The sequence below is a fragment of the Atheta coriaria genome, unplaced genomic scaffold (assembly GCF_025399875.1).
Source record: "Atheta coriaria isolate IRGN ID8LTWV9N9 unplaced genomic scaffold, Caltech_Dcor_3.1 hic_scaffold_8_pilon, whole genome shotgun sequence".
Lineage (NCBI taxonomy): Eukaryota > Metazoa > Arthropoda > Insecta > Coleoptera > Staphylinidae > Dalotia > Dalotia coriaria.
Genome location: NW_027045450.1, coordinates 3,484,399 through 3,498,062, shown reverse-complemented (window position 1 = coordinate 3,498,062; position 13,664 = coordinate 3,484,399). Strand labels below are relative to the sequence as shown.

The following is a 13,664-nucleotide window of genomic DNA, read 5'->3' as shown; positions in this document are numbered from 1 at the left end:
TGTGGAAGTTTTAGAACGCAATAAGTTTTTAAATTTTCGATTTCAGGCGTGTGCATCGCGATTGTTTTCTGCTAACTTTGCAAAATAATCACACTTTAATCATGCTAAATTTAAAACAGCATAAACAAATTAAAAACAAAATCGCGACGTGCTTAGTGCGCAAATTTACCGAAATTTAACCCGGTTTCACCTTTGCGTTTCAATTTCAAATCAACTCGTGTTGCATTTATTGCTTAGAATTAAATATTGCGTGCAATTAATTTAATTAAATATAATCTCGATATTTACTTGTTTGGTGGGCACTGGTTTAAGTTCTCGCCGGGATATTTTTAGTTACTTTCTGTACTTCCCACCAGTTTCACTCGTAGCAAGTTGGGGAGTGGTGGGAGTATACTGCGCATGCGCCGAAAGCATCCCATCGATCGTATGCCGTCATTCGGCTGCTGTACATGCAGCCAACCTCATCGGCGCGCCGTGCTTCTTTCCACCGCCCAGCGTTGGTTAGTTGACGTTGGCAAAACCGGATAGCTAACGGTGCACTCCACACGCACACGCTTGGATTCCGCTCTTGGATTGCACCATCTTCTTGCGTGATTGCAGTATCGCGAGTGACTAAAAATAAAGCGTGCGCGTCTTTTGTTTGGTGATGAGCCACTAGCTCCCAGACAGTGCGCCAGAAAATATGTCGCAGCTGCTCGACTACGTGCTGAAAGGCGGCGACGCCGCCAACGACGACCTCAACATGGACATCAACAATATGGACTTCAATTTTGATGCGCCTGACATGATGGTAAGCCAATTAACGTGCAAGTTGTGAAAGCAATAACTGTACCGTCATTAAAACGAATAAAATGCTTAGCAGAACCGAGTAACGGGTGAAGTGAAGGTAGAAGACGCGCAAGTATATGGTATTTCTATATTTCAACTGGGTCGCGAAAAATTAATCATCTCGATGTAATATTTTATTACAACTACAAAATTCTGGAACATTGCATCGTAATTTCCGAGTAACTTGTGCGTCTTATCAATTCTCGTTATCGTACATGCAATACCATTGTGTGTATGGGCAATTGAAAACAGATCTAAAGTCCTCAAAGTGATTTTTGAACATTACTACCCATTAAGAGATTAATTACCTGCTAGTAAATTTACTAATAATGATTATATATTTATTACAGACATCAGAATTCTTTGATTCTGTCATGTCTCTGGAAAAAGACAACTTCCTGGAAGTGATTGATGATAAAATGCGCTTCTTCAATGATGATCTACTGAAAGACGACGCCAGTTTTGCAGAAAGCACCTCCGGAATAGAATCACCCTCCACCTCACCCTCCTCAACCCACCACAACAGTCCTCGGACAGATAGCGACATCGGCTCTAATGACAGCGATAACTTTCACGAGCAAATGTAAGTGTTTTCCTTTTTTTTTGCATGGCTGATAAGACAGATCTCTGCTTATCATGTACCATATGGAATCCGGCTAACCTCCAAAAGCCATGTGTGCGAGTCGTGGATAATGTTAATTTGAAATTCGCACGCAGCAGTAGATAAACTGGTCGAGCGGCTGACCTTTCACTTTTCTTGCGCTTTTGCAGAAAAGAAATTGGAGCAATAGTGAGAGAGCTCTGCATTCCCACTCTTTCTCTTGCTTGCTATTCTTTTTTATGCACAATGTGATTCACGTTTTATTGCTAAACAACTTTTTTGTTTTACTTTTATTGCTTTTTTTTATTTACGGTTCTAGTACACTTTTCGGTAGTCAGGCGAGCGAAACGCTTACCAGCGATGATTATTACAGCTTCATTGATCAGGCGTCCATGCAAAACGAGCACCTGCAGCAGTTTATTGCGGACACCGTCGTGCACACCCCCGTGGTCAACAATGTCGCCCACAAGTTGATCAAGAGGGTTGCCCCGTCGGTGAACAACACACAGCAACCTGCTAAGAAGTTTATTGTTACGAAATCATCTCAAGGTAAATTATTTTGTTTACCCTTCCAACTTTATCACATTATATACATTATATCGCATCGTGTTTTGATACAGATATTCCTTTAATGGGACCGAATGCAAAAACAAACAAAATCATCAACAATGGAAAGAATCAAGTGATTAGGGTACAAGCAGGCGGGCGATCGTTATTATTACCCGTCAATGTGAAAGACATCAAGAAGTTGAAGGTGATTAGAGCTAACGAGCTCAACATGGAGGCGTTGAAGTTCATCCCTGCACAGGCCAAGCCCGTGTTTAAAAAAGTGTCCCAGTATGCTGCGTCCACGAGTTCAGAGTCTGTAGATGGTAGGTTTTCAAATAAAACTCACTCTTGTGACATAAAAATTAATAAAATTTTGTATTAAATAGATGATATTGATCTGGATCAACCAATACCCATGGATGGAAACAACTATCCTGCTTTGGAGTTGACCGGCGAAGAAAAACGCCTCCTTATGAAGGAAGGCATCAAGCTCCCAACTCACTACCCGCTTACGAAATACGAAGAGAAGGAGTTGAAGCGCATCCGGCGCAAAATCCGCAATAAAATCTCCGCGCAAGATTCCCGCAAACGTAAGAAGGAATACGTTGATCAGTTGGAGGAAAAAGCCCGCAAAACCGACGAGGAAAACGAGCTCCTCAAGAGTAAAGTGAAGAATCTAAACAGGGAGAACACTAAACTCTCAGAGCAGTTGAAAAAATTGCAGGAATTATTATGCAGTGGTTCGAGTAAAGCTACACCGACCACGTGTCTAATGATTGTGCTCTTCTCCACGCTCCTCGTGTGCCTGCCGAATCTGCGCACCGCCGAAAACAAAGACCTCGAGGTGGGCGAGCAACAAATGATGGCCGCACGGAGGGCGTTGCTGTTTAACCCCACGAAGGAAGAAGAAGACCAAGTGAATATGGATGAGTTCATTGTTTTCAACAAGGAGGAAGCCGAGGCGCGCTTCGAGGAAATCGCCGCCGCCGAGGAGAAGGACAACGGCACCGCTGCGTTTGTCAAGTATCTCGGAGACTTGTCTGCTAAGTACGAGTCGATCATACGATCGAATTGTACGGAGATACTGCAGGGTGGGTCGCTGCAGGACTTCTGTAAGCGACACGAGGATGAGTTTAAACAAGCGTTGCAGGATTTACGTTTGTTCCTCGATCGGAATAAAGGTGTCACTGGCGGGGGATTGGCCCCCGGTGGGGATGTGCGGAAATTTATCGAGCCGGATATATCCGACGACGAGGAGGACTCGGGTCATCCGCCAAGCAAACGAACACGCTTGGATTTTGACACGTTTCAGAATGAAATCAACTCCGTCAAAGAGATTAAGCTGGAAGCCGAGATGGCGCTGCCGTCTAAAAGAGAATAGAATGGAATGAAAGTAAAGCGCGCCGGGGGGTGCAATTGCATGATGAAATAACATTCGTTAAATGTTAATGTTTGAACTTTGTTTCCTTTGTGAAAGGGTTTTATGTATTTTATTACTTTTTAGTAGACCAGAGATTTATATTTGCATTTTATGAGATTGATTATGAGCGTTAGGATACGATATGACTTTTTAGGGGGACGCCCAGGTTGGAGTTTTGTAATATGATGCGAATGTACCTAATGTCCTATAGGCCAACCGGTTGGTCGATCTATCTAAAATCGTATTGTAAATAATTTTAGTGAATTTAGTTCGAGTAAGGCAGGATGATGATGATGATAACATGAGCAGTCACGAGCACTATTTGCGATTACTGTACACTATGTTAACTTTTAATTACAAACGTACTTGTATCTTGAATTTGGTTTGTGGTTTTGTTGTAGGTTCCACGTCATTTGGTATAATTTGTGCAAAAATCATGAAAAATCAAGCTAAGATCTGCTCTGGATAGATTTAAATGTTGTTATCATGTTTTTACCAAGATTTAAGAGGGTTTCAAGCGTTTTTTGACCTTTTTTTAAAGAATATTGTGAAAATCACTATCTCAGGAGGCATCAAGCAGCGCCATCTCTGATACAATACTTTGGCGTTACTCAAAGCGCCGATCCCGTGATTCGGTGCTCGTGAGTTTGTCCCACCTCTTATTCAACCGTTGCCCCTCTCAGTTGTTCGGTCGACGTCGAACCATATGATCGCTTCATTACAACGCCTGCTACACCTAGATTTCACGTGACTCGCGTATCCAGTCCTCCGGTTCTCCAGCTCACCATGGGCCTAACATCCCAACTCTTCCTGCTGCTGACAGTGGGCCTCTTCACCGCCAATGCCAGTGAATTGGTCCCCGTGTATATGTGGCAAACGATTCCGTAAGTACCTCTTAAAGTACATATCTGAATATCCATACCAAATTGAAACAATTCTAAAATTTTATTTTGCATATTAGTACCAAAGGACTCTTCCCAGCCGTTACACATGTCAGCCAGGAGACATTCAAAGAGATCCTTCTCCAGAAGCAAGCACACCAACACAGTGAAAGAATGATCATCTTTGCTGAGCAGAGCCTCAGTCCTGAAGACTTCTCTGCCAAAACTTTCTATGAACTGAGCCAACTCTCAGACCATACTAGAGTGACATATCTGCCCACTGTCTCCACACCCATGGAAGTGATCCAATCCTTTGGTTCTGACATCCCCAGTGTGTCTGTGGATGATATCATCAAGGATCCCAAGTTATTGGAGAGGAAGCAGTTGATCATTGACCTGAATGATGCCAAGGATGATGAGGATAGAGTGGATATGCTCAAGAGGCACTGTAAGTCATTTGATATTGTGTATCACATGATTACTGACATGTGATTTGTTTTATAGCTAAATTCATTGCTGAGGTTTATGAGAAGGTCTCAGCTAGTAGCAGGGATAACGTCCTGGCTATCTACACTGGTCGTCACTCCTCCTGGATTGTCCCTGGGGATATTGTCAAGCACAGGCAAACTCGTGAGGTTAAGGCAGTTGAAGGAGTAACCAAACTTCCTCATTTCTTAGTTTACCTAAATGGCTCTTTCTTCCACACTGCCAAAGATGGCACTAGGTATACTGATTGCAAATCTATTTATTTCAATATTTTTATATACATAAATATATTTTTAGTATAAAGGAATTGAAGAGCCTTGTACCAAAGGAGACGGGATTTGATGATAAAACTGGCTTGGGAATTTTAACCATTTCTACCGACGGTGGCGACATTACCTTGAACTACATCAGAACTGTTGATGGCTACTGGATAGTCTATAACGTCACCTACGGAGGCGCTACATTCACCACCGATATGCACAATCCGCTGGGATTCTCTTCCAGTTGCAGTAGCAACTTGACACTTCGTGAGACTTCCACTGGCAAAACGGATTTCAAGCCGCAATTCCTGCAATTCCCTACCTTCCAGCTGCAGTTCTTCAACAACGGCACCAATGAAAAGACGGTTGGCTTCGATGACTCCTACGACTGCGTGGGTTTCACATCGCCAGCCATCTGGTCCGGCCTCTTTGTCACTGTCATCCTGGCTATCATCATTTCCATTGGCATTGCGATGATCATGGATATTAAGACCATGGACCGCTTTGACGATCCGAAGGGCAAGACGATCATCATCAACGCCGTCGACTAAACTCTACATATCGGTCTAAGCGCACACATTCACTTCTGTAGCGACATTGTGATATGCGTCAAAAGTTTACAAACCCCCCACACACACACACAAACACACACATTTTACAAACAGAAACCGAGAAATTTGTAAGAAACTAGTATACACCGTTTGTAAAATGTATGACAATAGGATTTTTATCGTTGTTGAATTTATGGATTTATACAGATTTGTAGGAACTGTTACTTTACCAATGTTTGTCAGAGGCGCAGCAGTGAAACGACATATCAAGTCATGAGTTCACTTTTTGTAAAATGTAAAAATCAATTGTTATGCAGGCCATCATGTACCAGGTGGCAAGTAGATTTCTAGACGAATCAGGGTGTCAAAGCGTTGCGTTTACCGTTTGCGAACGATTCGATATATTGTTGAAATGTGAACATACATATAATTAGTTCTTCCGTGCGGCGGCGGCAAGTATTGCCAAATTAATATTTAGAGATCCCACTAGACTACTAGCACTAGTGTTGAAGAAGACCTAATAGAGCTCTTAAGTTAAGACTTGTGCTAAATATCATTCGAACGTGATCCTCTCCAGCTTATATTTCATTTATTAATACATTTATTTACATTTACATACTGTAATTCAAGAGATCTTTCAGCACAACAAGCTAAATTCAAACATGGAGATACGTAAAATATAACTTTATAATTCAATTGTAGATGGCGCTGCGATGCACATATTCGCATTAAATTCGAAATCCTTTTATCGTAACCAGTTGTTTGTTAGAGGTAGTGTGACACTCGTGTCCTTCTGAGATTATGTGATTTTGTGCATCAGGTTTTGTTTTTATCAGTTTGTTGTTTGCACGCACCGCCGGCCGACCGTCTTTGCTTCGTGTAGCTTCTCAGATTATACAAACACTAGTGTCTTGTCGTCGCATCGCATGTGAACATTTCTTGTGAGTTGTTACGTTTATTGTATTTTTTAAACAAGATAACTTAATAAACATAATAAACAAGAAGTTGTTTAGTGTTTTACAAATGAATTATCAATAAATGTTGTGTATCATGTGTACGAGTGCAGTGTTGACGTTTTGAAATGTTCTTTATCGGAATGGTCAACGAGATCCGGAGTGGCTTATGCAGTAAGTATAGAAGCAATGAAAAAAAAAAGAGTTGTTCTTATAAATGCTGTTTTATTCAACCGATTTTGTCAACGATAACTACCCAAAAACACCTCCAAAGTTTGTAATTTTCAGTGATTTGTTTGTTCTATGTCTATTTATCTGGCGGCGAAAAGTCTCGCGGCTCAAATTTACTTCGATTCGTGTGTTATGTGTTGGTTTTCAAGTTGTTTGCATCTCATTTAAGTCATTAGTTCCACCGTGCGCTTACCGGAAATTGATAAACAGAGCGTATCGTGTTGTGTGCGCGTGCTGTGCGTGGCGCTTCCGGTCTGCCATCGCACACACTCAGTCACATAGTAAATGACTGACTAATTCAATTCATACAATAAACACAGACATTCTGCGCACGCATCGCACACCTATGAAAACTCGCATGAGTCGCACGCATCACAATGAGCAATAATCCAACGAGAGTGAAGTGGATTTCTCACATCTCATTGCGTTGCATGCACATCGATGACATAGTGAGTTAGTGACTCAGTAATGCGCATTTTTTCGTACCGGAAAAGTTCACACGCGGCGCATATTGCGCCCATTGTGTTTTCTTTCTTCTATTGTTTCATCGTTTCATGCTTTTATGTGAACGGCTGGCTATATAAACAACAACAAATAATAAATAACAGGTGTTTGTTTTTTTACTCAAAAAAATTATTAAACAAAACCCCAATGGTATATAACTATAATATAACTATAAATATAAAATTATGCGAAGATATTTGATGTTTTATATATGTAATTTTGAGTGTAGGCGATTTGTTATGTTGGATTTTATTGTATCACTTTGTATTTACATCCGGTGTGCGGGAAGCAAGGTCGTCCGCAAACGCCCGAGGATACACGAATGGAACACTATGGGTACATGGTTGACTACGCTACGAATGAATGAAAAAGAAAGATTATTCTGTCAGAGCGCAAGAGGAAGCGGGCGAAGCAAACGCACACAACAAAGAATCAACACTGCACCGCACGAACCGAGTGAGGAAGTGCGCGCAACGGTCGATTTGCTAACATTCGCGCACTGCCAACGAGGGCGCTGGCAACGTTTCCGCCACGAATCTCCGACACACGTACTCTATACCCGTTTTTCTTCACCGCGGGCGAATGAATATGTTTGCTTGCAGTCGCACATTGTAAGGAGCCCGCTTGTCAGCTCATGAGTAATCAGCTCCGTGTCTGGTCCGCTCGCCGCAGCGCATACGCGTCCGTTCCGTTCGCCGCTCAAGTCGCTGCCCGCTCTAACGTGCGTCTGCCGTGCGATCGTGCGATGCATCTCGCATCCTCCCCGTTTCACTAGACATCATCGCCGTGCGTGTGTTGTGCGAGTGCAATCGGTGCGTTGGAAATGTGCAGGGCGGCAGTGTGGCGCGCCGCCGTGCGTCGTCAGTGAACAACCGCCGCCGTGGTGACCGTCCTCAGCGCCTTCGCTACCCCCATGTACACCGTCGACGACGCGATGCCGTCGCCGATCACTGTCGCCGAGTTCGTGCGCGAGGCAGAGGAGGACTACAGCAGTCCGATTACGTCCAACTTTGTCTCGCGGATGCCGCAGTGTCGACAAGCCATCAACACCTACGAGGAGGTAATCAACCACTTTTCTAGACAAACAAACAGTGGACGATTTGCGAAAGCGACTTGCCCTTTGTTTAAGTATATACGGCGGTCTGTTATTTTTGCGACTTGTTATGTTGTCGCACATTCACCGCATAACTCGTGTGGTTTACGTAAACTCACGGCATGCCACGAAATCCGAGTTATTAATAAACTTTGCGCACTTATCACCCGAAACACCGACTCTCCGTCGTGACATTCGTGCGCGATTTATTTGTCTCCTCCTGAAAATACAGAGTGTCCCGATTACTAACAACACTATTTTTTAGATCCTTGACTATGACAGGGAAGGTTTGACCAAAATGAAGAAGGCCATAAAGGCTATAATCACGTCCGGAGCTAGTAAGTTCAAATAAAAACTTTAAGCATTCAACTTCCAACTTGATTGTGATTTGGGTTGCCTATAAGAAACTATTACTTTTAGCGCATGTGGAGAATGAAATAACTCTCTCCCAAGCCCTGGAGAAGCTGGGCCACGGTTTATCGCGCGATGACGACGACGTGAGCATCAGCGCTGCGTTTGCCAAGTTCTCCGTCGTCAACAAGGAGCTCTCTGCGCTGATGAAGACACTCATGCAGAACATGCAGAATATCGTCCTGTTTCCACTAGACGTTATTCTCAAAGGAGACTTACGCGGAGTCAAAGGTGACCTAAAACGACCGTTTGACAAAGCGTGGAAAGATTACGAGAGTAAATACATGAAGATTGAAAAGGAAAAGAAGCAGCACGCCAAAGACGCTGGCCTCTTTCGGCAAGAAATCACACCGGCTGAAGTTGCCGACGAGATGGAGAAAGAACGCCGCCTTTTTCAGCTGCAGGCGTGCGAGTATCTCATCAAATACAACGAGATTAAGACGAAGCGCGGTATCGATCTTCTGCAGAACCTCGTTAAGTATTATCACGCGCAGACGAATTACTTCCAGGATGGGCTGAAGACCATCGAGCATTTTGGAAGCTACGTTGCCGATTTAAGCGTAGGCCTGCAGAAGATTCGACAGCAACAAGAGGAAGAGCGGCGCAGTTTAAATGAGCTGCGCGTCTTGATTCGGGTGGCTTCCGGCCCGCCTGGCAGCGAGCGCGAATCGGTGGGTGGAGGGGGCGGGGCTGGTGCAATGGGTGGCGATCGCACAGCGGTCGGTTACTCATTGCATCAGCTGCAGGGAGATAAGCACCAGGGGTATACGAGGAGCGGGCACTTGCTGAAGAAGTCCGAGGGTAAAATGCGCAGGGTGTGGCAGAAACGGCGCTGCAATGTTAAGGCGGAGGGGTATCTTGAGATTTGCCATGCGGATGAGTCCAAACCACCGACGCGAGTGAACCTTCTCACGTGTCAAATTAAACCCGTTCATGAAGACAAGCGGGGATTTGATTTGATATCATGTAAGTTACACTTTATTTAATAAATATGTGTGTAATTATCATGCATTTTCATAGACAACCGAACGTATCACTTCCAAGCCGAGGACGAATTGGACCAACATGCGTGGACTTCTGTGCTGGTGAACTGTAAAGAGCGCGCGCTGATGAAGGCATTCGACGACAGCAGTAAAAGCGGCGGTGACAAAGTGAATCATGGTCTCATCGAGCTACAGCAGACCATCATCAGGTACATTCAGCGTATCCCTGGAAATGATCACTGCTGTGATTGCAATTCACAAAATGGTAAGACACGAGCATGATTTTCTGGTAAAAACTAACGGTTATGTTGTGTTGCGCACAGATGCGACATGGCTCTCAACGAACTTTGGTATCATCGTGTGCATTGAATGCTCGGGCATCCATCGCGACCTGGGCGTGCACATTTCGCGTATTCAATCGCTGACACTGGACAACGTGGGCACCAGTCAGCTGCTGCTTGCGAGATACATGACGAATCAGTATTTCAATGACGTCATGGAAGCTAATCTGCATTTACATCACAATTCGAAGCCGACGCCGTCCAGCTCAATGTACGCAATATTATTATGATAATAATAATGTTGACTCTATTATCAAATGAATTTTTAGGGAGGATCGCTTCAGTTTTATTCGAGCGAAGTACGTTGAGAAGCGCTTCTCGATGAAAACATGCCACTCCGAACAACAGAAACTCTACGACCTCGAAGAGGCCGTCAACAGCATCGATCTACCACTGCTTCTTCAGGTGTTCGCCGAAAACGTTGATTTGTCGGCGGTACTGCCATCATCTGTATGTCATTGTTATTATTTTGTTTGGAGTTAAATTTGATTAAGAATGTGTTGATTATTTTAGGACGAGGGTCAGACGGCACTTCATCGCGCGGTACTGCGCTCCGGCGGCAAGAACCTTGCAATTGTTGACTTTCTTGTGCAGAACATGCCATCGCATGGTATTGACAGGCAGACGGCACCGCCGTGCACGCCAGATATGTCGGGCGGCAACACCGCTCTGCACTACTGTGCACTCTTCGATAAACCGGAGTGCATGAAGCTGTTATTGCGTTCAGGCGCCGATCCTACCTTACGCAATTCCCAAGACAAGACGCCGATGGATATCGCCGTTGATATGCACCACGAGCAGTGTCAGGAGCTGCTCGAAAACGCTGCCAACCGGCAGAAGCATCTGTTTGACAACATCAACATCGATTGGAATTTGTCGCACGATGACGGTTCCACGGATTTCTCTGAAGATGAGACGATTATTGACGATAGGGTAAGTTATAAATTGGTGGGCGTGGCACAGTCCACTAATGATGAATATAATGTTTATAGAATGGATCATTGACGCCCGAGAAAAAGAATCGGTCACGCCCGCCGAGTTATACTGGCGGTGATTCGCCGGGCGTGTTGCGGTCCAGATCTTCAACTTCGGATAGTCTGCAAGGCACCAGCCCCAACAGTAACCGGCAAATGCCGCCACCACCACCGCCGCAGTCACGAAAGCCAGTGACTGGTAAGTCCTACCGACCAATACCCATAGAATGTTAGTTAATTTAAGGGCTTTTTTTATTAGCGACCATTCATGGGCATGGCCACGGAAGTCTAAAGAAACGTGTTGCTCCGTTGCCGCCCTCTGGTTCGATGCAGCTCGGCGGCGGCATGTACGGCACGCTGCCGAGCAGCCACAGTCGCACGCCGTCCGATCCGGTCGCCGCCGGCTATCACACCCTTAGTCACACGCACAAGCGTTCGCCTAGCGGTGACTCCAGTTCAAGTCGTTCTGTGATACAATACGGTGAGTTTGTTTTAAACCACGCCATCTCAGTTTTAAATTTTGTCTGTTAAATTGTTACAGGTAGTAAACTAGTCATGCACGATAAGTCGATGGTGGACAAGCACGTGAAGCGACCACAGAATCCACCGCCTCCGACACCAGCGAGTCTCAGTGGACGGCTCTCTAATGGGATGTCATCTGAGAGCATCTGCTCAATGTCGTCAGATCTGGACTCATCGCTCAATCCTATTCCACCGCCTAGACGAGTAAGTACAACTTTCAATCTGTGCTATGAATTGAATTAAAGATGAGTTATACATTTGTCAGGGAAGATCGCGGCATTACCAGCGTATCATGATGATGAAAGCCGTGGTCGAATCAAAAGTAACGTTAGAATTGTCGATGAAAACAATTAATTGTTTGTTAGTTTTGTTTCTTGGCTGTACTAACATTGAAATATGCCAATCGATTGATGCTTTCCTGCTTGTTTTTGTATTCGTTACTAATTGTGTTTGTTTTATTTTATAGGCGTCGGATTCACCACCGATGGGTCGACACGGTTCCAGTCCTATGTCATCCTCCCCGCGCTCCGTGAGCAGTCTGGGCGTGGGAATGGGCGTTATACCAGGCGGTGGCGGCGCGACAGGTCGCCCGCCCGTTCACGTCCCCAACGGCAACACAACACGTCGTTGTACGGCGCTGTACAACTGCGACGCCGACAATGAGGACGAGCTCTCATTCCAAGAGGGTGAAATCATCATCGTGCTCAACGAGAACACCGAAGATGAAAACTGGATGGAAGGCATGGTCGCCGCCGAGCCTGAAAGGCGCGGCATGTTTCCGATCAGTTTCGTGCACATGCTGCCCGACTAGCCGGCCACTGTGCGCACAGGACAAGCGATGAGATCGGCTAGCAACGGAAAGCGAAAGTGAAACAAAATGTTGTTACCAAAACGTATTATATTCTATGTGTTATAAGGTATGTTGTGGCGACCCGCGAGTCTTCTGCATCGCGGGTCGAGTCAGTATTCGAGGTGTATACGTCTCTGCCATACTAATTCTTAGAGGAATATCGTAAAACGTGTTTAGATGCGTGGATGAGCGCCGCGTGTGAATGATATATAGTATATATATATATAATGCATATACAAGATATATATGATCATAAACGTATATAGTGATATATTATTTAAACAAATAAATAATTTAATCGAATGCGAAGTTTTTGTATCCCCATCCTACACCTCCTGAACAAAAACAATTTTGCAGCAACTTATGGTTTTCTACAATTCTGTGAAAATGTCATAATCTTGTTTGTTTTGGTTTATACTGAGTCGAAAGGGTCTAAACGGTTAGTGCTAGCAAAAAAAGTTACTAAAATAATTGATGTAGATTTAAATTGTCTATCGGAATCCGAAAACAGAATTTTCAAATTCCAACTTTTAATTTTCAACATAAAAAAGAGAAATCTTTTGCCATTTTTTTAATAAAATCTTTTCTTTAAAAATTTTTTGTGCCATTTTCATCATTTTTTAATTATGATGCCATCTTGTAGAGAATCTATTAAGGATTAAGAATATGATGTTCCTTCTTTTCTAGCCCTATTGGTTGTCGAGATAATTACTATTTTAATCTTCTAAGTTAGACTATTCCGACGGCATGCACATGTTTCATTAAAATTGCTAATAGGGCCTAAACGGTTAATGTTAGCAAAAAATATTACTGAAATAATCGATGGGGAATTAAATAAGGTATCAGAAGCCGAAAACAGAATTTAAAAAATTTGATTTTTAATTTTCAACATTCCTAATTAGAAGATTAAATCGTAATTATCTCGACAAGTAATTGGGCTAGAAGAAAAAGAACTATATATTCTTGATCCTTGAAAAATTGTCTACAAGGTGGCATCATTATTGAAAAATCATCAAAATGGTACAAAAAATTTTTAAAGAAAAGATTTTATTAAAAAAATGGCAAAAGATTTCTCTTTTTTATGGTCGAATTTAAAAGTTGGAATTTTTAAATTCTGTTTTCGAATTCTGATAGACAATTTAATTCTACAACATTTATTTTAGTAATTTTTTTACTAGCATTAACTGCTTAGGCCCTATTTGCAATTTTATAGAAAAAAATGAAAA

At 43.4% G+C, this 13,664-nt stretch overlaps 3 protein-coding genes across 4 annotated transcripts; all 3 read left to right on the top strand.

Moving 5' to 3' along the window:
* Positions 1–445: 445 nt before the first annotated feature.
* On the top strand, positions 446–3,776 carry LOC135797310 (CREB-H transcription factor homolog let-607-like). 2 transcript variants are annotated; one of them, XM_065309594.1, is made up of 5 exons: positions 446–790; positions 1,179–1,411; positions 1,803–1,978; positions 2,050–2,301; positions 2,365–3,776. In XM_065309594.1, exons 1-5 carry the CDS (start codon positions 683–685, stop codon positions 3,357–3,359), a joined length of 1,764 nt encoding a protein of 587 aa, XP_065165666.1. In that variant the 5' UTR covers positions 446–682; the 3' UTR covers positions 3,360–3,776. The 2 variants fall into 2 exon arrangements, with proteins under 2 accessions (XP_065165666.1, XP_065165665.1); XM_065309593.1 differs by having other exon boundaries at positions 447–790; positions 1,749–1,978.
* A 282-nt stretch (positions 3,777–4,058) lies between these two features.
* On the top strand, positions 4,059–6,114 carry VhaAC45 (Vacuolar H[+] ATPase AC45 accessory subunit). The gene is made up of 4 exons (XM_065309596.1): positions 4,059–4,282; positions 4,360–4,727; positions 4,784–5,003; positions 5,063–6,114. Exons 1-4 carry the CDS (start codon positions 4,185–4,187, stop codon positions 5,574–5,576), a joined length of 1,200 nt encoding a protein of 399 aa, XP_065165668.1. The 5' UTR covers positions 4,059–4,184; the 3' UTR covers positions 5,577–6,114.
* Positions 6,115–7,538: 1,424 nt separating this feature from the next.
* Asap (ArfGAP domain of ASAP) lies at positions 7,539–12,741 on the top strand. The gene is made up of 12 exons (XM_065309442.1): positions 7,539–8,324; positions 8,623–8,695; positions 8,778–9,734; positions 9,789–10,016; positions 10,075–10,303; positions 10,362–10,542; positions 10,606–11,025; positions 11,085–11,265; positions 11,326–11,547; positions 11,608–11,792; positions 11,854–11,910; positions 12,055–12,741. The coding sequence occupies exons 1-12, from the start codon at positions 8,178–8,180 to the stop codon at positions 12,397–12,399; spliced, it is 3,225 nt and encodes a 1,074-aa protein (XP_065165514.1). The 5' UTR covers positions 7,539–8,177; the 3' UTR covers positions 12,400–12,741.
* Positions 12,742–13,664: the final 923 nt, after the last annotated feature.